Below are 25,653 nucleotides of genomic sequence, written 5' to 3' on the forward strand. Positions count from 1 at the left end.
TTTAAAGTTATATCCATCCAGATAGCTTGAATAGTAATAACTTCCTCAATTAGACACCTTGCTTCTAAATCTCATTTGAAGTGTGCTGTCGTATTTGTGTTGTGGTCGCGCGTGCGAGAGAGAGAGAGAGAGAGAGAGAGAGAATTTTTCCCAGTTGATGTTTAAATTCAGTTGGTATGTAGGACGATATGACGGGATAACACATGACCGATAATTCAGTGAATAATGTCTTTGTTTACCAATTCAAATTTCAACCGCAGGTGAATTAATATTTTGTATATCCGCTTGTGCATTAGGAGATATGTATATAAATATCAACCAAGGATTAGTATATTGTAGTAGCCAGATGAGAGGGAGTTTATTTACAACAGTCAATATGAGGGAAAGATTCCATTTAGTTTCTGTGTTTGTGCTATGTTTTGCTGCCACATTCATACCTTATGTCTACGGCATATTCACTGTTTGTAAGTACTATTGTCTACGGCATATTCACTGTTTGTATGTACTATTGTCTACGGTATATTCACTGTTTGTATGTACTATTGTCTACGGCATATTCACTGTTTGTAAGTACTATTGTCTACCGAATATTCACTGTTTGTATGTACTATTTTCTATGATATATTCACTGTTTGCAAGTGCTATTGTCATTGTCATAATCACCGTTTGTAAGTACTATTATCTATGATATATTCAGTGTTTATACATACCTTATGTCTACGGCATATTCACTGTTTGCAATTACTATTGTCTAATATATAGTCCCTTTTGTAAGTTTATTAATTAATGAATTTTTAAAAACAGATTTCACACTAAACATACTTGACAATGCATACTAATTTCTTTAATTTCTAAAACAAAAAATATTGAAAATGTCCTTTGAGATGAGTGTGTGTCTGAGATTTTTAACGTAGCTTTAACAATTTTTCAGCCAATGTGGGTATGTAAGAAAGCTTGTTAGTAGCTTCTCGTGGGTCGGTGGTTCTTTCTGGGGTTTTCCCGGGTTCTTCCTCCACCATTAATACTGGCCGCCATGTAAAGCCTATCGTGCGCTGAAAAATGGCGTTAAACCCCACAACAACAACGAAAATTTTTCAGTCATATCACTACAATGTCTGCAGTGTGGCACTTTATAGTGATGTCGAGCACTGGGGCATCATGTCGCATGATATCCCACCAGTCACATTATCCTGACACCAGGCTGACCAGTCCTAACACTAACCTCTTAATGCTGACAGCCTAGTAACGAGGCATTAACTAGTACCGTTTTTGTAAGTCTTTGGTTTGACTTGGGCGGGGCTCGAACCCGCGACCTCGCACATCCGAGGAGGAGGCTCTAACCACTAGTCCACCGGAGCGGTCTACTTTTAGATGAAAAAGTCATCGTAAATAAATAGTAGTTAAAAGGGACACTTTTTTCGTTAAATATATCACTTTTAACATCATTTGAAGGAAACGAAGAGTAAAAGACACGTTTGGGCATGGACATAGGAAAGTGGGTAGTAAAAGATGTTTTGTGTATGGAGATGGGAGGATACGGAGTAGAAGACGTGTTTTGGGTATGGACATCGGAGAATGTGGAGTAAACGATTTGTTTTTGGCATGGGAGAATGGGGTGGTGAAGTATGATGAGAGTTGCGATTACATTTTGATGGATAATCTCTTCCGAAATGTTCTTGCTCCCTCCCCACCTCACCTCCTTTTAATCTACAGATTCTCTAACAACCATCTGTCCAGGTCAGCTGGTAAAGTAAAATATCTTCTGCCACATAGCTGGTTAATACGATTAGAAATATAATTCGTTTCTCTCTCTCTATTCGAAACAGCTTGCCCCATGGGATGTACTGCGAACCGGTGTACTTTGGGTATTGGGTGTCCTCTAGGTATGTGCACGTCGGGATGGTGTGGTAAGCCTGGGTGAGTATACAAATATCATGTTTTTCATCATCACCATTATTGACATCGTATGCAATTTAATCACCAGTAACGGAATCAAAGCTTTAATTCGAAACTTTACAAATCATTATTATCTTTGCAACGTCTGTGAAAAGGAACATTATTACTACCATCAACAATACTACCACGACCATCACCACCACTGATTAATGTACGACAATAAGCACCGCTACCCTCTCCGCTGCTACCATTGATGCTGGTTGTTTTAGTATCAACGCTGACTTTAATATTAATGCCACTTGAGTCGTTAGTAATATTGCTGTTACTACTTCTTCTGCTACTAAAACTGATGCGACTACTTATGTTATGTTGATACTACTGCTTTTACTATTACTACTTCTGCTGTTACTAGAACTACTGCTGCTGTTACTTTTACTACTTCTGCTGTTTTTACTATTTATATTACATCTACTGCTGCTGTTGCTACTAATGTTGCTGCTACAAATATAACTAATACTGCTAATGCTACACCACCGCTGTTACTAAAATTTCTGTTGCTATTACTACTACTGCTAATACTACTGCTGTTACTGCTAATGTTGATACTACTACTGCCATAAGTACTGCCTGCTACTATTGTTGTTCCTACTATTGCTACTACTACTGGTACTACAAATGTTACTACTACTGCTAATACTACTGCTGTTACTGCTAATGTTGATACTACTACTGCCATAAGTACTGCTTGCTACTATTGCTGTTGGTACTATTGTTGTTCCTACTATTGCTACTACTACTGGTACTACAAATCTTATTACTACTGCTACCACTGCTGTTACTACTACTGCTGCTGTAAATACTGTTACGGTTACTACTACTGCTGTTACTAAAACCGCCGACTATAAATGCTACAACTAATGTTGCTGTTACTATTACCGCTACTACTGCTGTTGTTATTACTTCTGCTGCTGCTGCTACAGCTGGTACCACTACTGCTGTTGGTACTACTACTGCTGCTGCTACTATTACTTTCTGCTGCTGCTACTACTATTGCTGTTACTACAACTAACGCTGTTACCACTACTGCGGTTGTTACTACTGCTACTACTCCTGCTATTACTACTGCTTATAATACTAATACCATTACTACTGTGACCACTAGTGCTGGTACTACTAATGCTAATAGTCGTATTACTGCTGTTACTGCTAAGGCTGCAGCTACTACTACTACTGTTACTACAATTGATTTACTACTAGTGCCGTTGTTCCGTTGCTACTATTATTGCTAGTGCTGCTGTTACTACTACTACTACTTCTGTTGATACTATGACTGCTTCATAAATGGCTGACGTAAAACTGCTGCTGCTGCTACTACCACGGTTACTACTACTACTTATGTTACCATCAGTGCTATTGGTACTACTGCTGTTACTAATGGTGCTGTTACTACTGTTACTTTAACTAATCCTACTTCTTCTACTACTGCTTCTGTTAATACTACTACTATTACTGCTATTGCCTTTTCTATTAATGCTATTACTACTACTGCTATTGCCTTTTCTATTAATGCTATTACTACTACTGCTATTGCCTTTTCTACTACTGGTGCTGTTACTACAACTACTACTACTATTACTGATACTACTACTGCTGCTACAGCTCATACTACTACTTTTACTTCTATTGCTTATATTACAACTATTGCTGATGATACTATTATTGTTACTATTACTGCTGCTACTACAACTACTACTGCTCTTGCTACTAGTGCTGCTTCTTCTCCTGTTAATACCACTACTACTATGGCTGCCCCTACTTTTACTTCTACTGCTGTTACTACAACTATTTCTGTTGCTACTACTAATTCTCTTATTGCTTCTTTCAACATACCCGCACAACTTCATGGTAGTAAAACAGAAGACAGGATTCAGAGATTTTTTTAAATATCTTTTCTTATTTATTGCAATCAATCTGTACACAGTTAATACCAAAAGGTCCATTATGGTCATTGTATGTGTAATATCTAACATCAGTATTAGTCTGTGCTTGGTTATTGAATTAATATTGACTTATCATTTTTAAACATTTCCAGGGAAAGAAATGTTGGGATGATGTGTGTTCCAACCTGCTCTGCCGGACAGTTCTGTCTTCAAGGACTGGTCAATATGTGTGCAGGTCTGTAGACTGTCTCTCTGTCAACGATCATCTTCCTTTATATTTTTGTAGTTTTTGTTAATAATAATAATATTATTATTATTTATACGGCCACTACCACCATCATCATCGTGATGCAAAAATTTGATTTCGTTCATCGCTTTTCCATTTTTCTCCACTCTTTTTAAAACCATTATACGAAAGTTAGGAATATATTTTCGTCTTTAAACTGTTATTATTATTATTGTTATTATTACAGACTGTAGAGTGAGTAACTGCAAGAGCTGCACAGAACGGAACAAATGTGATGCCTGTGATAGAGGTTATACACTGAGTTCAGACAAGAGCGAGTGTAGACGATGATCAAGTGTGAACTTGGAAATAGGAAAATGGAGAAAAAGTGAATATTATCAGCTGAACGAAATAAAATGATGTTGCCCGCACTTTATTACAGAACTATTGTGCAAAACATACAGATAAATGAGCATTTTTGCTTTCTCAAGTAGGCGACTTAAAATGGAAGACACCCCCCGCATAAAGAAACTCCGACAAAAATTTGATATATTTCTAACATGACCGAGTTTTACAAGGGGTGCAGTCCTTCATACCAATTACCAGTTGGTTTTGTGTGTGCAGTGGTTCCAACTAATAAGACTGTAAATGGTAACAAAAACGATTTTGATTTTTCAAACACCTTTTTTGTGCTTAGATATTACATTCTATTTAAGAAAGGGTGGTTATAATACACTAAAATTTGAGAAAATATAGTTTTTCTAAGGTCGTTATAAATAATTTGTGCATTTCATAAAAAAATAGTTTTTATTTCTTTTGTAACTTTATAATTATCCTATTTTGGATCATTAATTACAGAAATCTTTGCGTGTTTAGAAAATAGAATCGAAAGAGACGCACAAGCATCATTAAAAGTGATAAATACGTTGACATGAGTTTGCTTTTCTTGGCAAACCCTTAGCCCATTGTAGCATATATGGCTGGTTAGAACTAAAGGGCTGCCCCCCTCCAAATTGTCTGGGTACCCGAATGCGCTCTTCAATATTTTTCGAGTCACTATATGGTGGAGGATCGTTAATCCCTATAGGGTCAAGCTACGAGTCTTGGGGTTCGAGTTTGGAACTCCCCTCCCTCCAAACAACAAGTCTCTTGGGCGAGGTTCTCTCCCCTTTCGCCACAAGACAATTTTAAAGGTGACCCCAGCCTGGAGTCGGTTTCAAGTTGTCCTCATTTCTCGCGTTATATATTTGTGTTTACTGCTTTTGATGGGCTTATCTTAATTTTGCACGTTTTTTTTTAATGATTTTTCCTGTGTGTACGAGTGCAACACTCATTCTTCTCTCACGCTATAAGTTGTAAGCCGTTATGTGCTTTTCCCCACTATATATATATATATATATATATATATATATATATATATATATATATATATATATATATAGTTACAAGTCTATGCTCTTAAAATAAGTAACAGAAAATAGTGAAGACAACAAGTTTTGTAAAATTTAAAAAATAATTTACTTCCCTAGAATATAAAGTGAAAAATGAGAAGAAAAAAAAAGAACTTCCGGTATTGCGAATTAAATCCAAAAATAATCCAAGAATTAAAGAAAAAAGTAAGAGTAAAAAAAGTCCTGAATAATAGCTCATTTGAAGTCCAGAAGAGATCTAAAATTGAAGGCGATGACATGTATGTTATAGCCTACTAAGTGCCGATGTGTTAACAGTTTCTTGTTGAATCGCAGAAATTTTATTCCAGGTTTGAATTCAGTATAAATTCCCATGAATGTTTTATCCAAGAATTTTATCAGAGCATTTGTGTATTTCCAGAGAAAATAATCACTTTAATTCAATAATTTGAAAGAAAAAAACATTGAGCCAAAACTAGTCACAACATAATAGAGTTTAAAGGTGCTAGATGTTAAAGCACGACTGGTAAAATCTTTACAGTCACAATATAATTTAGTTCTCTGCTTGACCCCAGGTCACAACTAACATTTTCTATAACAACCATTGCCTAATGGAAAATAACCTTATAGAATGTTTATTTATAACGTAATAGCCTATACAATTCACTTAGGAATCTCCAAAACCCTGGCCCTGATTAACGTATTTAACCTTCTTGTTTACCTGAATAACAATTCTATTCATAAGCTCATACACATAGAGAATAATGAATCTATTATTAGTTGTTTACATAAATGAAATAAAGAAGTCAATCAGGTCAAGCAGAAATGATTGATTGATTGTATTTTAACGGCGCATCAGCACTGTTTGGCTATTTAGCGCCATAAAAAATGTTATAACTAGAATCTTTTAAAAGTTATAATAGGTCTCATATCGACCAGAGATATAAAAAAACAAATAGTTGAAATTAAAACGATAAGATGGTATCCGTAAAAAATAAAGCTTCCCGATCAACGGGGGATGTAAATGGTGTATGTTAATGAAGAAATATGAAAATGTATTGAAAAAAGGGACGGCATATATTACATAAGACTACTCAATGTGATGGCATAAAGTTTACAGTACATGTTCACTGCTTTCAGGAATTGTATAATACAAGTGACGTTTATTGTATCAAAAGGTTCTTTCATGTCATGCACGTTGTAATACTGATCGCGTGTAGGTTGCAGACCAAAACACTCCCATCATAAAGTGCTTAACAGTGAATGGTTCATTGCAAGAAACGCACTCTGGTGACGCCTGCCACTTCTGACGTAAAGCCTCTTTGATACTAGGTTTAAAATCAGTATGCGGTATTTTAAAATCAGATGGTTCATGGGATAGGGCCATTTTATCGGCGCAATCTGCTTTTTGATTACCTTTAATACCAACATGGTTAGGTAACCAGCAGTATACGATATTGTGGGAGGTACTCAGTATTTTTGACGAGAACATTGGTCAACAATGGGTCCTTCAGTTTTCAATTGTGTAGTGACTGAAGCACTGATAGCGAGTCGGAGAAAGATGATGCTATTTAAAATACGTTTGTTTTCGATATATTGCAGAGCAAGGTCTATTGCTCCGATTTAGGCTGAAAAAATTGATGTGCCATTTAGTAAGCGAACTCGCGTTGTGTGATTTTCAGAAACGAAGGCTGCATCAGCCTTTTCCTCATTCTTTCATCCATCGGTGTAAATGTTTGTGTAGGTTTTAAATTCGGCGAGTAGCCAGGGTGGTGTTTCGGAGATGGACGTTTTCTGAATTTTAGAAAGATCTATGTTTCTACTGTCAAGGCTGGATGATATTCTAATGCCAAAGGAAGGTATGGCGTTTAGTTTATTTTCGTAAAAGGTTTATTTGGGTTGATAAACAGCCGAAAAAGCAGGGTTCCGAAAGTTTGATTTTAATTTGAGAGCATACTTTGCAGAAAATTTACGATTTGATAACGGTGGTTCGTTCGCTTCAGCTAGAAGGCTTTCACATGGGGATGTTTTAAATGCTCCCAGAGCGAGTCTTATTCCCTGATGATGAATTGGATCAAGTATTTTCAGATGACTTTCTGGCTGAACCATACACAATGATATCTGTGTCGGTGACTCCAGCAAAGTCACGACAGCGAATCACGCCTTTGTACGTATTGAGTGTGGTGTGAGCGAATGAGGTCACTGGGATATCAAAGATTTCATTTTCTTGATATTTTCTGTTTGACCTCGTCGCTCACACTCAATAAGACAACCCGATTTCAAATTTTTAACACTTTTTGGTGTGCCAATCGATCCAGTGATAGTCTTTTCGATGACAAATGGAGATAGTGAGGAGACTGATTTTATGGCATCTTTAGACTGTATTACCATGAAGCGTGAAAATGACTCTACACTACATGGTTCGTAATCAGAATTTTGGTTCGTTTTTTTATTATTTTTGTGTGGAAATATCCATGCTGGTTTGTTTAAATTTCAGCACCCATGCTCCCACCCACCATGGAGCCCAACATGGGGACACTTTTCAAGTGCCAGGGATACACAGATGCCATACTCAGTTGATAAAATTACCTTTGATTGACCCGTAAAGTCACCACATTCTAGGGTCGGTAATATTACCGCGGAGGTGGAGTTGCTGTCATCACAAAGAACTCCATGATCAAACGTCTTAACCACACCACAACTTTCAATTTCTACCACACATCGTTTGAACTAGTCCAAACCAAACCAAACTCTGACTGGAACAAAGGTCAGTCCATTTTTTCTGCCTCTACCGCCCTCCTCCTAGTAGAAAAAAACAAGCTGACTGAATCTCTTTTCGGAGCAGTTTCCGAATCTCCTGGAATATGGAAATTCGAAAGATGGCAACCTGACTATTCTTGGAGATTTTAACTTACACTTTGACTGTCCCGAAAACCCAAAGACATCAAAACTCCTAGATTTCATAATGTTTTCCACCTCAGTTAACCAACCCACCCATAAACATGGTCACATTTTAGACTGGATTCTTCACAGACCTGATAATATTATTCTACGGTCCTCCTTGGTATCCCAAGAACTTGCTTCAGATCACCTCTGCATTGTATGCCATCTTGAAGTATCAGTCTCTAACCCTCCACCTGTATTTGATCCTAAGAGAAACCTTCGTGTGATAAATAGAACCAAACTAATGCATGACATCGAAACAAACCTAACAATTTACTTACCTCCTACAGCAGAACAACTCGATAACTGCCTGCGTTCATTGCTCGACAAACATGCCCCAGCCATCAAGCGTAGAGTATCAATTCAAAAGTGTTCTCCATGGTATAGCAGTGTTAGGAACCAACTTCGCACTGCTAAAAGAGACCGCCGTAAAGCGGAGAGGCTTTGGCTTTCCACGAGACTCACTGTTCATAAGCAAATCTATGAACCCGCTAAGAAGAATGTCACATAGTCCATGCAGCGAAATCAGCCCACTACAGTACTAAGATCACGGAAAGTTTCAGCTGCAAAGAGCTCTTCGAGATTACTAACAAGCTAATGTCAAGGAACAACGTACACCACTTCCAACTACCCTCTCTCCAGTCGACCTTCCAAACCTGTTTGCAAATTTCTTCCGTGGCAAAGTCCACACCATTAGAGATAAGCTTGACAAAACAATTTAAATTGACTCGTCGTCACCATACAGTTGGGATACAGAATTTCAGCGGCAATCATTAGCAGCATTTGAACCCGTCCGTATGGATTTAGTTCCTACAATCGTGACGAAGAGGTAACCATAGTCATGTGACCTTGATCCAATTCCACCATCACTGCTGCTCGAGTGCTTAGATCCAGTATTGCTTTCACTAACTGATGTTATTAATATCTCTCTCATCCTGTGAATTCCCATCATTTTACAAAACTACCACTGAAAGCATGTGCTGAAGAAACCAACACTCAAACATAACGATTTAAAGAACTATCGCCCAGTTTCTAATCTCCCATTCATATAAAAACCTTAGAAAACGTTGTTCTATACAAACTGGATCTCATCTGAATTCAAACAGTCTTTTTAGCAATGTACAATCTGCATATCGCAATTGTCACAGCACTGAAACTACTTTTCTGAAAGTTGTTAATGACCTTCTCTCTGCTTTGGATAGCGGAAAGATTACAGTCCTCAGCCTCCTTGATTTGTATGCAGCATCTGACACAATAGACCATGATATATTACTTCACCGTCTCCAACATGGGTTTGTTCTTGGACATGTTCTCTTCATTCTAAACACTCGACCGCTCTCAAGTGTCATAGATCATCAGCCAATGTCTCACCAACTGTAAGCTGATGACACTCAAATATACAAATCTAGCCACCCAACTGAAGTTGTTGCTACCATCCAAGGTATAGTGAGGTGCATTTCTGATGTGAAATCATGGACGACATGTAACAAGCTGCAGATGAATGATGATAAAACTGAGGCCATTCTGATCACAAGACAGACTTTCTCATTCACATCCTTTACCTCAAACAATAGATATTAGCAACACCAACATTAAATTCACGCAGTCAGTACGAAACCTAGGTGTTACTCTGGACAGTAATCTCACACTGCCCCAACAGGTCATGAACATATGCAAGGCTGCATATCTTGAGCCGAGACGCATCAGCTCCATTCGCAAATATCTTTCAGATGATGCCACTAAAATTGTGTGTTCACTAGTACTTTCAAGACTGGACTATTGTAACTCAGTGCATAGATCCGAAATGAATAGTTAAGCTCCGCCCCCTTAGAGACTTACTGCGAACCCAAAGCTTCCCATTAAAATGGCTGAATCATCACAAAATACAGACACCATGTCAGATTCTCTCTCGCGTATTCCCGATAATATTTTACTTAAATAGCTTCCTATCAAGAGAAACTTTCCAGTAAAGTGTTGCAGAAGGATTTTAACTACTTAACGTAAGGATATATATACACGAGATCAAAGTTTTGGAGATTGAAAATAAGATTCGCGTAGAAGCGAGATGCAGGGCATCTATGAAGAGGAACCTGCCTCCGCACCGTCTGCACATCGAAATTACGGAGGAAAAGTGTGAAGATGCATACTGTTCATGTAAAGCGGGGTAATATTTAATGTTTTGTATTTTTATGAACGATTTTTAATGTTTGAACTGTTTAATAAACTAAAGTAATGGCAACTGTTATAGTACAAGTCATGCAGGTCATGTAGGCATTCGGTACCGACTATTTAAGTAATGTGTGATAGTTTTTTACAATTTGATTGCAAATACATTAAAATGGCGAGCATTCACTTTATCCTGATCCTCATACATCCATATTCATTTAGAATGTCATTATATAAACACTGTTCAAGAAGTAAATTCGGAAAAAACAAATGTTAAATTACGTAAATGGATATATTTGGATGAGGTCAACCTAAAGGTGTTAGCGTGCCGTAATCTCACAATGAAAGCTGCAGCTATCGAAAATAAAAATCGTAGTATCATGTCAACTGTTGGTTTCACCCTAGGTCCTTTTCTCTTGACCTAATTTAATAACTGGTCACCTTTGTAAATGTCCACAGTGATCATTAATTTTAGTCAGGGGTCATCCATATATGACGTCACGTAATTTGGGCGGATGTTTTGTACCTCCGATCCCGTGATAAAAACTCAGCCCCCTCGTTAGATGTCACAAAGCTTTGACACTCCCAACCAATAAAAATTGTCAAAATTAAAATTGGTTTGAAATCCCTTTGCATTAGAAAAATACACTGCATTCTAAATTATTTATCTGGTAGATGGCGCTGGTGGTGGTTTTGTGACATCACATTTTTAAAATGCCCCATCATCATACTTGTTCGATCTCCCTCGGTGTACAACGTCATGTATAGATGGACTCTGAAAACGTTCTGATGACATTTAAGGTGTAAAGCCTTCATTGAATACACTTTGCCTAAACTAGAATACTATTCATTTTTAGAAAAATTAATATTTTTGTAACTTTGGCACATGTTGCTTGGAAACCTAATAAATAATATATAAACACTTCCTCTGGCATTGCACTGAGTGGTGTAAGTAGTATGTTTCAGATTTACGCACCAATAGCATTTATTTTACTAATTAATGTGTATGATATCTGAAAAATATATATATGTATTGTTGCAGGGTCAGTAGGCATTGCTTCCATGCAGTAGGGCTAATCAAGTCCTTACTGGGTTTCAAACTACATAAGTTCACCATTGTTCTTGACCAACTGATCTGCACAAGCATACCTCAGCAATGGCATGTACCAAGGGGATCTAAAATAAAACCAGTGCCATTTACCCATGTTGTGGTTGCTAGACCGACAGAGAGTAGGAAAAGGAAGCCAGTGGTTTGCCAGACAGATATAAACAAAAAGTATGAATTTAAAATACAAATAATTTACCAACAGAAATACTTATTTAAAATCTGGTTGTAGATGGAACATAGAGTTAACTATTTATTACTTCCAGATTAAAATAAACACAACAAACAATACAGCTTAAATACCTTGTTTTTATTCATCATGCTGATACAACATACTTGAACTGATACGTTATAGAAAAATATTCAGGTAAATCTACAATACAATGTTATCAAATTGAACAAGAAATAAGGTGTGCATTGAAAATATGTGCAAAAATTATAGATGCCTAAAATAGGTACTGATATGTAGTAAACACAGAAACAACATTGTTTAACACGATTATTTCATTACATTTCTTTTACATTTAGAGTACCGAAAGTGGATGAAAAGCACATGACTCATCTCTATATTCTGAAGGGAACACCCGTAGAGTGCAGAATTGCACCAAACATTCCTAAAGTATCAACACCTCTAGGACACGTACAGATCGGGTCAATACTATCGTATCAGGTACTATCCAATCATAGTATATTCAGTGTTCATCCTGAACAAAAAACATCTTGAAAAAGTGTTAGAAGACAACACACTGTCCATATTTTGTTGGCCTTTTGAAACAAAGATGTAGGAATACAATGTGATAAAAGTTTGTACGTTTTAACTTTACATATGAGACGTTCTATATGTACCCTATGTTTGACAATTTAGTTAGGCATAAGTGTCTCAGAAGCGGTGATTTGCCTACTTGCCGATGCGAATGGTGGAATGTTTATTTTCAAACCAATTTCATTTATTTCTTTTGCAATGTTAAATCTTTTGCAATGTTAAATCCTTTGTCTACCATTATGGCATCTCCTTCTTTAATATAATTGATTTTAGTGTTTTAAGCATATCATAAAAACCAGATTGTTCTGTGATAGATTTATCTGAAATTGATACTGTAAATAATTCTGAAACAAACATTACACATCCATTAGGATCACAACCTATCAACCCCTTTAGAGTTGTTGCAGATTTATAATCACTATATAACTGGCTCTGTTGGCAAAGTGCACTTTGAATTTGAGTTTTAACTTCAGTTTCATCTATAATAATAATGGTAGTGGGAAAATCTTTCCTATATTCAGATGGCATATTTTTTATAATAGTACCTTTATGTGGCCAGATTGAAAGCTGGCCAAGTTTTAAATACACAAGATCGAGCCTTGTGTTAAATACAACACTAGCTGAATGTGCTGATAGTCCGAACCGTGTGGCCAAATCTTTTAAACCAAACCCATGCCTAAGCCTACATAATGTTAAAAACAGTCCATCTTCCTGGATAAGGCTTTTTGTATCCCTTCATCCTGGTCCATATTTGACTTGACACTCTATAGGGGCTAGAAAGGTCAATAAAGCTAAAAGAATTTATGTATGTGATTCCTGTATAGTATTTTAACAATTTTTCAGTGTTTCCTTGATACTTCACAATCGCTACACTCAATGTTTGTTTCTTGGCAATTATGTTTTTCAGATGTTGAATTTCTTTATCTTTTGATGACACTTTAAGTTGAAGCTCTTGTATCTTTCTTGAACTATTTGACAATTTGAGCCTTAGATCCTGATTCTCAGCTGCAACTGCTAACATATCCATTGCTGATATTCCTGAAAAAATAAGAAAAGTATTTCATTTCTTCATTTCAAAGTACCTGCGAGAAACTACACAAATAACTCAGGACTGTGGTAATACATCTGTGACAAGGGATTCTCCAGTCTGTTTACCAAATGAGTTCAAACCACTCAATAAGAACATAAAGTGCATAAATCCATGTGACACTGAGGTACAGACAAGAAATCAGGCCTTATCGGAAAAGTAATATCAAGAAAATCTAAACCCAGCGAAAAGTTTATTAACAGTTGATTTTCAAAAAGTGAAGGCCAAAGCTCTTTAATATGGTAAAACTGCTGAAGAAAAGTATCTTGAATTGTATCTTTCTAAGCATTTCCATGAGTGTGGCTTTGTGGTTAATAATGACTTTTCGTTTTTTTTGTGCCTCGCCTGATGGGAAACTGTGACAATGGAGTATGTGGAATTGTGGAAATTAAATGACCTTTCTCTGCTAGACAAATGACTATTGCAAAGGCATGCAATGATATACCTGATCTCTATTTACATAAGGATGTGCATGTATCATTAAAGAAAACACAGTTACTATGGACAGATTCAAGGCCAACTTATGGTTACAGGTTGTGAATTTTGTGAATTGTGTACACACAGGAGGATATTATGTGGAAAGAATTAAACCAGATATTCCATTTATGACTTCAATGTTACAAAAGTTAGCTGAATTTTACAGAGATTATGCAATTCCACATATGCAATCCTCAGAATAAGTGATTAAAATACTTACATGGGTGTTCTGTCTGTTAAGACACCCCTGACTCACAATTCATATCTGGACTGTTCAATCTTTAAGAAATAAATACTTATGCACAATGATGTTAGTCAGCAAGTAGTTTTAATTGTGGAGTATAAGCAATATAATTGAAACACTTTTCAGAGTATCAGTTCATTAACTTGCTAGCTTTGCATATTTGCTTTAAGATTAATGTCAGAAGGTATTGATCACAGTTATCCTCTTTTAACTACTCATTCTCTTTATTCTAATCAGTTTGATAAACAATCACTTGTCGAACAGGAAAAAAAAAATAATGAAATCTCATTTGCTTCAAAGGGTTACTAGTGAAAGTGAAGCCACTTAAGTTACCTGCCTGTTATTTTATTAAAAATGGAATTCTTATGAGAAAATAGAGACCTCCTGAGATTCCTGCTGGTGACGGTTAGTGAACTATTAAATTGTAGTTCCAATATCTTACAGACACGAAATACTTACTCTGTCACATGAAACTCCTTTGGCTGGTCATTTAGGGATTAATAAGACTTTTCACGAGATCTTAACTCCCTTCTATTGGTCAAAATTCAAATGCGATGTTTGTAAATACTGTAGATCTTGTCATACTTGTCAAATGGTAGGAGGGGCCCTGAGTGGTCTAAAGCGCTCTCCATTACCAATCACTGCCATGTCACCTCTGCGTGGGTTCGAGTCTAGGATTCGGCCAATGTAGTTATGTGAGAACATTTATCAGTGGCTTCTAGTGGGTAGGTGGTTCTTCCTCCACCATCAATTCTGGCCGCCATACATAGCCTATCGTGTGCTGAAAAATGGCGTTAAACCCCACAACAACAAATGGTAGGAAAACCCAATCAGAAGATACAAAAGGCTCAATCTGGAAACCTATTCCTGTATTTGACGAACGATTTAGCATAATTATGATAGATTGTGTCGGTCCCTTACCTAATACCAAGTCAGTTAACCAATACTTGTTGACCATTATGTGTGCGTCAGCAAGATTTCCATAGGCAATTCCTTTGAGGATTGTGAAATCTAAAACGACAGTAAAAGCTTTGATAAAGATCCGTTTTTAAACCTCAATTTGGCCATCACAAATCTGTCCAATCTGATCAAAGCTCAACTTTCATGTTTGGAATTTTCCAGCAAGTTATGTACGAAATAAGCATCCAATAATTCAAATCTTCTGCCTATCACCCTGAGAGCCAATGAGCACGAGAAAAATTTCACCAGACACTAAAAAATGATTCGATCATATTGTGTTGATACGGGTAAAGATTGGGATGAAGGCATTAATTTACAATTGTTTGCTGTTAGGTTATCAGTTCAAGAATCTTTGTGCTTCAGTCCCTTTCTACTGGTTTTTGGACATACTATGTGGACTAAGTTGTTGAAAGAGAGACTTATTTCTAATGAAGGTACTGAAATTAATCTTTTCGTTTAGATTTCCAATTTTAAGTATAAATTGTCAAAGGCTTGTGAGGCTGCAAGAGCGAATCTGCACTCTTACTCGGTCAAAAATGAAATAATGATATGATAAAAGCTGAAGGTAAATGAGTTTTCAGACTACTGATAAGAGTTCTGGCTCTCTTGCCAGTACCATAAAATCCTCTTCAGGCCAAGTAGTATGGCCCATACACGGTTGGCAGGAAAGGAAATGATATACATTACATCATAAATACTCCTATGAGGCGAAAACAAAAACAACTTTGCCACATAAACGTGATAAGGGAAAATAATGAAAGAGTTTATACATGCAATTAATTTAGTACTGGATGAACCCTCTCAAAGAGGAATACTCGAGAGAAAAAAAGACATTCAGTATTTGCTGGAGAATATTTCACAAGAGCACAGTTAAAGTGACTGGAGTTTACCGTGTATAATTGTTCCGAAGCCTATAAAACTTTCCGTATATGCACTGATAGGAGGGTGAACCATGCGACAAAAACAGATTCATTTCCGTTACCAAGAATTGTAGACTGTATTGATAAGATCGAAAATGCCAAGTATGTCACCGAATTTGACCTTCTGAATGGGTTTGAGCAAATTCCACTGACTGAAAGAGCAAAGGAAATTTCGGCATTAGTGACTCCAGATGGATTTTATCAATATAAAGTGATGCAGTTTGGGATGAATGGGTCGCAAAGTACTTTCCAACGTCTAATGTATATGATCAGTTCTGATATACACAATCGTGATCGGTACATCGATGATATCATCTACAACGACACCTGGAAAGAACATGTAGCGACAATTCTGAAATTCTTTGACAGACTCTCTGATGCAAGTTTGACAAATTATCCAAAAGTGAGTTATGCCGTGGTAGTGTAACACTTCTAGGTCATGTCGTGGGACATGGACATGATAAACATACAGATGCTAAAGTCAAGGTTATCTCTTAATTCCACGTGCCTTTTAGTAATAAGCAACTGATGCGAATTTTAGGTATGGCTGGATACAATCGGAAATTTTGTTCCAATTTTTTTATAATTGCCGAACACCTGACAAATTTATTGAGCAACAAAAACAAGTTTTTTGACTGATTGATTATACCTTTACGGCGCATCAGCATGATTAGGGTATTTAGCCGCATAGAAAAGGTTGTATGATCATCAAGTGTGCCATTTTTCTGAGAAAGTAAGTAAGCACCAAATAAACTATTGAACAGTCGAGAAGGAATATATGTCATTGATGCTGGTGTAGTATGGACTTTTGATATGATTTAACCGCTTTCCAATTTTCTAGTCTTGTACATAGTGATGTGGAATAGAATCCACATTTGAAGAAATGGCGTGCTTCTCAGTCCAAAACAATGCAAGCAGAATCTTGACAGCACACTCACCCCATGGCATTAATCATTTGGTTTAACAGGTCTAGCTCTATGGTCTATATAGCGAGAACAGACATCAGTGTTTATGCAACTTAATTAAACGATTATTTATAGGACTTAAAATTAATTTTAGATTTTGAAAACGCTGATATTAAAGACAGGACAGTAGATGAAGTTTTTGTTATCAGCAAGAGTATCTTACATATAGATTTTAAAGAAATATATATTTTATACTAGAACTCTAACAATCTTTGCCAACCCTTACAGATAAACTACATTTAACATTTATATTTTGAGGAAGAGATTGAAAGTGGACGAGTCTGATCGGATATATAATCATTTATATCTTCAAATCAACTTCTAGTCAACTCATTACTGAGAAATCAAATGCTTCGTTTAATGTAGGAAACATATCTGTGTAACAGAAACAATCAAGCCAGTTTTAGAAATATGATATGTCTGCTGTTAAGTCCGCTAGGCTGATATATATATATATATATATATATATAGAGGCTGCAATGGTCATTATAAAGATAAGCAATAGTTATAGGCACACTAAACCAAGGGAAAAGACCCCAAAAGTCAAACATCATACACAGACCATCTCCCCGACTAACACGATCTATAAAATTATGGAGACAATGACTAACAACCGGCTAAGACATCACCTGGGAAAAAAATCATTTACTCACAGAAAACCAAAGTGGATTTAAAAATAGACGTTCTACGATTGACCAACTAATTAGATTGGAATCAAACATTAAACTTGCCTTCAGTACCAAACAAAAAAAGAGATGGAATATTTCTAGATCACTAAAAGGCATTTTATCTGGTATGGACTAAAGGTCTCATCTCAAAACTCAATCAGTTTGGCATAACGGGGCGCATGCATCAGTGGATTTCAAAATTCTTTACGGGGAGAGAAATCAAAACCAGAGTAGGTGATGCTCTCTCTGAAACACACTCTACAACGGTACGCCCCAAGGAAGTGTGATAAGCCCCACACTATTGAACCTCATGGTCAACAACCTCCACGACAATATTACTAACAAACTAATCGAGCTATCTCAATTTGCTGACTACAGTTGAATCTGGAACGCAGGCAACCCATACAACCAAATCAGCATTAACCAAATACAACAGAGCCTAGATGAAATCGGCAAATGGGCAGACAACTGGGGATTTAAAAGACCAGGCACCAAAACTGTTGGAATGCTTTTCTCCCCAACAACGAATAGACATATAACATATCCCAAACTTCAACTACAAAACACCAATCAAATTTGTTAAAGAAACATATTTCTTGGGAATGTTAATTGACGGGACCCTCAACTGGAAATCGCACGTAACAGCCATAACCAAAAGGACCTAAACCTTCTAAAAAGTATTAAGAGGACACTGTGGGGCGCGGACCAAATAACAACGCTCCTGTTCTACACATCATTAATCAGGGCTAAACTTAATTATGGCCAAGTGTATGCATCGGCCAACAACACACTGCTCCAAAATCTAAACGGCATACAATATAAAGCGCTTAGACCTTGTACGAGAACTCTACCCAATTTAGGAACTCTAAAATATTACCAGGAGATTTACCACTACATCTGAGACAAGAACAAATACTGAGATATGCCACCCGAAACTCAATTCACAAAGGTTCCAACCCAACCAAATTGACGATTAAAAATGGTAACACTCTATTCAGCAAAACACTTGTCCCACTCACCCCCCCCCCGGCAGACAAAAACAATACATATCCTCTGGAAATAAATGGAACTCCAAGATATTCAAGCAAACAGCACAAAATATGCGATCCTACTCAATGGAAAAATAACACCGCAAAATCAACGGTTCTGGTCTCCTAGATTCACTATGAAATCTGGATTTAATGGCAGTATGAATGGATTATATTTGGATTTTAGTCTAATTCATGGAATCATTAGTGATGAAAGTCACCTGATAGATGTAACAGCTCCCTAATTTGAGATTTATCATTCAGAACTATGTGGCAAGAAATTTAAGGGCTAGAATTTCTCACACAGCAGATTACTTCTACCACAATTTCCAGCTATTTAAACTTTGATCTGTGAGACGGAAAGAATACCAACATGGCACGTAATAATGGAGTTGAGTTCAACCTCATTTCAAGTTTTACAGGCAATAGTAAAGAAGCTGTGGCTTACACGCTTTCAACTTCAAGTGCAAACCAACGGTTTCAACGACAATAAAGCTAAAACATGATTGCCTCTGCTTCTGACAATGCCTTTCGCTGGTATATAGCTCTATCTGAGGACACTAAAAATGATTGTAAACTATTAAAAACGTCATTCATTCAGCGTTATGGACCCAATGAGAGATCCAAATAGCAACAAACCGCATCTCTCTTCCAATGGAAATTATACAAGGGTCATCAAATGTAGAAGATTACATTGCTTTAGTTACTCTGGTGGCGTTTACACTAGCACTGGGTTTACCAGACGCAAACGTCCAGTCAATTATCATCAATGGAATCCGCCCTACCGTACGCCATTTTGTCAACAGCAGAATCCTGAAACCTTAGAAAGCTTTAGCCAAAGTGTAAAGCTTGAGTATATTTTAATGACGCACTAGCGGTTAGGCTATTTATAGCCATGCAAATGATTATATGTATGCTCGTTTAAAAATTATAAAATTTTCATATCGACCAGTGATATCAAAACCAAATAGATGGTAACGGTAAAAAATAAAGATTCCCAATCAACATCAATGTAAATGGTGTACGTTATTGAAGGCAGATGAAAAGGTATTGATAAAAAAGGTATACACATTGCACAAAAATACTCATAGGTGATGGCATACAAGTTATAGCTTAGAATAAATGTTTATTTCTTTCAGGAATTTCATAATACTAGTGACGTTTATTGAATCAAAAAGTTCCTTCATGCCACGCACATTGAAATAATGATTGCGCGTAGGTTTCAAGTCAAAACATTATCATAAAGTGCTTAACAGTGAATGGTTCATTGCAAGAAACGCATTCTTGTGGGGCTTCGCCAATTAGTATGTGGGAGTGGGTTGTATGCGTATGATCAATTCGAATTCTTGCAAAGACTACCTCCTCCCTACGTATGGTTCTGTAGTAAAGAGTCCATTCTCATAGGATTGGCTTGATGCCGTTAAGTTTATTATTGACTGCTTCATTGTATGATGCCTGCCACTTCTGATGTAATGTCTCTTTAATACTAGGTTTAAAACCATTTTACGGTATTTTAAAATTAGATGGTTCTCGAGTTCGGGCCATTTTAGCAGCGCGATTTGCTTTTTCATTACCTTTAAAACCAGCATGGCTATTTTTTGTGGGAGGTAGTCAGGTTAGAATTTTGACGAGAACACTGGTCAACATCTGGTTCTCGTTTTGTGTTGTGTAGTGACTGAAGTACTGATAGCGAGTCGGTGAAGGTGATGCTATTTAAAATACGTTTGTTTTCGATATATTGCAGAGCAAGGTCTATTGCTCCGATCTTTGCAGGTAAAAACTTGATGTGCATTTTGTAAGTTCTTTAAGTGTGGAATAAATGGCAGTTTTCTGTCGAAAATAATACCTAAAAACTTTGTTTCCTTAGCAACTGGAATAGGTGTTCCGTCCAGCGTCAGTTTAGGGTCATCATGATGTCTTCGTAACTCACAGAAATGCAAACGTACCGTTTTTGACTCCGATAATTTGAAACCGTTAGAACTTGCATAATGTTGAATCTTGTTGATATTTTGTTTTATTTTATGCTAAAAAGTGAATTACTTGATTTTCTAACTATAATGATACAGTCAATAAATTTCTTTCAATGTAACAGTTTATAGAAAGTGACTTCTGAAGATGTGGATGTTTTCTCGAAAGAACAGGCAAATATCAACACCAAGAAACAAAACTTAAGGTGACTTGAAATTGTTCATGGCTTTTCTTCAGAGTGAAGGGGAACAAAGATTTCCAGAGTTTATCCCACCATCAGATCTAAACCAACACATTTTTCATTTCATCTTATGTCAGGAAAAAAAGGAGGTGATGAATTTGAACCATTATCACTTAAAAGGTACGATATCATCAATTGATCGCTATCTACGTACAAAGTCGTATGGTGTTTCCATAATAAATGGCATTCAATTTGACAGTAGTAGATCTGTTCTAAAAACGAAGCTGAACGATCTATATAAAAAAAGTTGGGAAAAGGCAACAAAACGAGGTCACCAGACCCCACATAAGATGTATGAGGCTACGACTCTGGGTGCTCACAATCCGACTGCTCTTTTATATTCAATGTGGCTCATCTGTACCATGCACTTTGGAATGCAGGCCGGAAAGAAAACACAACCTGCAGTGGGTGACTTCTCCCTGCAAGCAAATGACAGCAACCACGAGTATATTGTGTATAATACTGAAAGACAATTTTAACTGTCAGTTTTTAAATTTTTTGTTCTATTATATGCTATTATAATGTAAATTTATTCACTAGAGATGATACATCTTCAGAAAATAGATTGACCTTGACTGTTAGTTTATAAGCACCAGGTATTATCTAAATCCTGACCTTGTTTCAGAAATTGTAACAACCTTCGTAAACAAGTTCTATTGATTGGTTTTTGTCAGGGTAATCTTTTGGTGTACGTGACATAAACATAATCACCTGACCCCCTTTCGATTTCGCAATTTCGGTCTTTCTATTATGCGCATTTGTTAGTTTTAATAAAGATGCTTTGAAATAGATTTCTCAGTTTTGGGTTCTTTTCAAGTTCTGTGTTGTAGCCAGATTTTGAGTTATAATTTTCTTCAGATCAGTTCGATTTCAAAAGGATTAATTATCTTTTGTCTGGAAATATCTTGAGGAGTGCTCTCAGAGAACTTTTGGAAAGACATTGCTTACAAGTTTGATTTGGATTTCCAACATAGGAGTGCCGTTATTTGTATTTCTACATGGAACTGTAGATAAGCACAGTACTGACTACAGCATACGTCATTGTCATCCGTCTTGGATTTTCATCAGGATTCGAACTTTAAATTATTAGAACATTTATTACTAGTACTTTTGCAATTTAATTCGTGGATTATTCTTAGATTATTGTTTGGATTTGATTCTTTAAACCCAAGTTTTTCTCATTTTTTCAGGAAATAAATTATTTTTTAATTCTTAAAAAGCTTGTCGTTTTCACTTTTTCTGTGTTACTGCTTATTCGAGCCTAAACACCTAACATATAATTTGGGTAGCTCGTCGGGAATTTTTGTATTTCGGCTAAAATATTTCTTAAGACATCGTTTTTTTTTATTATATAGATTTGAATTCCCATGTTTTTGAAATCTTTAATGAGATCTACAAGCTTTTTTATAAAATGGCATTAAAGTGTTAATCTTTCTTTCAAATCCTACCCAGGAACTGTTAGGTCTTTTGAAAAAATACGATTTGATTCAACTTGCATGAAAATAGGATCTTTCTGAAGTAAAGACTTCCTTAACGAAAAACGAAATAAATATTTTGGTGCAGTATTTGGTAGAAAAAAATGTTTTGGATAAAAGTACTTTGGTTGCAGTCAGTAAGTTTGTATCAGACTCTAACACAAAAATGAAGGAATTGTCATTAAAATACAAGATGGAATTGGAGTTGAGGAAGCTGGAGCTTCAGAGAGATTAAGAAAAACAAATGCAAATGCAGTTGCAACTGGAAAAAAATGCAGTTACAAAAAGAACAAATATATTTACAAGCGAAATAAAGAGAGGAAATATCAATGTAAAACGGAAGAAATTGAACTGGCAAGTGAAAATTACATTCATACTTCAAATCCAAATTTTAAGTTTTTATCTTGCAAATAATATTAGATTAGTTCCCCCTTTAAGAGAAAAAGAAGCAGACAAATATTTTCTTTAAGTGGCCTAGGGAGCATTGGAGTCAATTATTACAACGGGTACTCACTAGTAAAGCTAGCGATATTTTACCGTTCACTGTCAGTTTAACAATGTTGTGACTATGATACATCATATAATGCATCTCAGGGGGGTTATGAGTTGGTTCCTGAAGTTTATCGGCAAAAATTCTGAAACTATAGAAATGAAACTGAACAAACTCATGTCGAATTTGCTAGAGAAAAAGAGCAGTTATTGATAGAAAGTGCTTAGCCAAGAAAGTTGAACAAAATTATTAAAGTCTTAAATAACTTATATTACCTGAAGAGTTCAAAAACTACATAGTGACATGAAGTCTTATCTTGATGAGCATCAGATTAAAACCTTGGAAAATGCTGCTCGTGCTGCTAACGAGTTTTCTATAACTCATAAAGTTTCTTTTGTAAATAAGACTTCTATACAAGTCTTTTGGCAGAAAAGTATTTCAGCCTAATACAAGCCCTTCTAAAACTCAAACTGGCACAACTTCTAAAAATCAAACGTAGAATAAGCTTTATTCAAGATTATTGTCTCTTCTTACGTATACCTATTGCAAGGAAAAGGACACGTTATTTCTAATTGCTACAAATTGAACATTAGGCATCAGAATCAAGATAGACGTTTTCCACGTGCACTTATTTCTAAAAGATCATGGTCACGGTCTTGTATTGAAAGCAATATATTTACTGGGTCTAACAAACCCATGTCTGGTTTGTTTATAGAGAATTATGAACAACTAATATCCAATGGGTTACATATCACTCTTGTGTGTTTCGGCGAATCCTATCCCTATTAAAATTTTAAGGGACATATGAGCTTCTCAAAAGTCTTTTATTGTGGGGTACTTTGAATTTTCTGAGATATCTTCTTCTAATGAGAGTGTTCTTATTCAGGGAGTAGAGTGCGGTGTTAATGTTCCTCTCCATTGCGTAAATTTGTCATCTGACTTGGTTTCAGGACCCGTGACAGTCGGAATGGTCTGTTTTACCCGTTGACGGCATTCATTTATTGCTAGGCAATGACCTAACTGAGACAATGTTGTGGTTAATCCAGTTGTAAATGATAAGCCTTGCTTGGATCAGAAATTCGATCTAATTGAAAAAGAATTCCTTGATGTATTTACAGCTTGTGCAGTAACCAGAGCTATGGCAAAGAAAGCTCTTGAGAACGATGTTAATAAGGAAAGTATTCCTTTAGCTGACACATGTATTGGTCAGGCTTTTGATGAAGTCAATTTCATTCCTTGTTAGGATCAATCTGAAGGTATTGATCACAGTGATCCTCTTTTAACGACTCACTCTCTTTATTCAGGGTGATAAAACTTTTCGTCGAACAGGATAATTTCCCGAGATCTCCTGCGTTTTAAAGGGCCATTAGTGAAACAACACCCGTACAGGATGAACCCTCTCAAACAGGAATACCTGAAAAAGGTTATTCAATATTTGCTGGAGAATGCTTTTATAGAGCCCAGCAAAACTGACTAGAGTTCACCATGCATACTTGTTCCAAAACCAGATAAAACTTACCGTATGTGTACTGATTAATGGAAGGTGAATAAAGCGACAAAAACAGATTCATTTCCATTACCAAGAATCGCGGACTGTATTGATAAAATCAGGAATGCCAAGTACATCACCAAATCTGACCTTCTGAAAGGAGTTTGGCATATTCCACTAACGGATTCGAATTTGAAATTATTATAACATTTATAAATAGGACTTTCTGCAATTTAATTCGTGGAATATTCTTAGATTATTTTTGGATTTGATTCTTGAAACCGTAAATTCTCCATTTTTCATCTTTACAGAATTTTACCAAGAAATTAAATTTTCGAGCCTAAACACGTAACAATATATTTACGCATCTGTAACTACAATAGTATAATTGGGTAAGGGACCGTTCATAAATGACGTCACGCACCATGGGGGGGGTCACACATTTGTTACGATGTGTGACGAGGGGGAGGAAGGTGTTTAAAAAATGTGACGTCACATCAAAATGCTCAACTTTAAATAAAAGTACCACTTAATTTTTTTTTATTGCTTACAATTTAATGACGTTTTAAGTAGCTTCACGCGTGTCGTGCATGTGCTCAAATTAAAATTGACTCGTCTTCGAACTAACAACACCCCTACTAGCCCCAATAGTTGTTTTTTCCAAATAGCATTATTCCGTTTCCAGTCCGCTGGTGTCGACAAAGCGAGGTTGAAATGACCTTTTTACAGCCAAACTTACTTAGTGATAAGCGAACTTTCAATGATATTTCGTCCTGCGAATATTTTGAGTTTTGAAAGTGATTTTAATTGATTCAACGTCCTTTTGGGAGTACATCCAATTAACTTGATATTGATTCTTAATTTAAACTATGAATTACTCAACGGCATGTTCCAGCAGACACGTGTGTCAAGCTTGCAGAAAAAAATATCAACAAAAATAAACCTTCAACTGTTAACGCGGTTGGTAAAAATGTTTGTTTTTAGGAGAGTAAATGACGTTTGTATCAATGTATAATACAAATTTTTTCGACATGCATACTTTACATATTTCTTGAAGTAACTTTAGAGTTTCCTGGTTTTTGGTGCATCCTGATATAAGCGAGTCGATCACACCTCGAAGTGTAAAGATGAGTTGTGAAAATGGGTGCTTTGTTTAGGGAAGTTCATGATGTTTCGATATCAGTTGATTTTAT

The 25,653-nt window shown here is 36.3% G+C and overlaps 1 protein-coding gene and 1 pseudogene across 1 annotated transcript; one reads left to right on the plus strand and one right to left on the minus strand.

Annotated features, from left to right (window-relative positions):
• Nucleotides 1-309: 309 nt before the first annotated feature.
• Nucleotides 310-4,990, plus strand: LOC149790614 (uncharacterized). The gene is made up of 4 exons (XM_089972727.1): nucleotides 310-464; nucleotides 1,827-1,917; nucleotides 3,989-4,071; nucleotides 4,310-4,990. Exons 1-4 carry the CDS (start codon nucleotides 347-349, stop codon nucleotides 4,411-4,413), a joined length of 396 nt encoding a protein of 131 aa, XP_089828853.1. The 5' UTR covers nucleotides 310-346; the 3' UTR covers nucleotides 4,414-4,990.
• Nucleotides 4,991-12,352: 7,362 nt separating this feature from the next.
• Nucleotides 12,353-13,538, minus strand: LOC149790615 (uncharacterized; annotated as a pseudogene).
• Nucleotides 13,539-25,653: the final 12,115 nt, after the last annotated feature.

This window comes from Sinohyriopsis cumingii, chromosome 10 (assembly GCF_028554795.1).
Source record: "Sinohyriopsis cumingii isolate HCF-2022 chromosome 10, ASM2855479v2, whole genome shotgun sequence".
NCBI classification, from domain to species: Eukaryota; Metazoa; Mollusca; class Bivalvia; order Unionida; family Unionidae; genus Sinohyriopsis; species Sinohyriopsis cumingii.

What these genes read in the sequence shown, in the direction of transcription:
- LOC149790614 (XM_089972727.1), top strand. Translation starts at nt 347, where the DNA reads ATGAGAGGGAGTTTATTTACAACAGTCAATATGAGGGAAAGATTCCAT. An exon ending in CTACGGCATATTCACTGTTT is followed by an intron (nt 465 to 1,826) that starts GTAAGTACTATT and finishes TATTCGAAACAG; the next exon opens with CTTGCCCCATGGGATGTACT. An exon ending in GGATGGTGTGGTAAGCCTGG is followed by an intron (nt 1,918 to 3,988) that starts GTGAGTATACAA and finishes AAACATTTCCAG; the next exon opens with GGAAAGAAATGTTGGGATGA.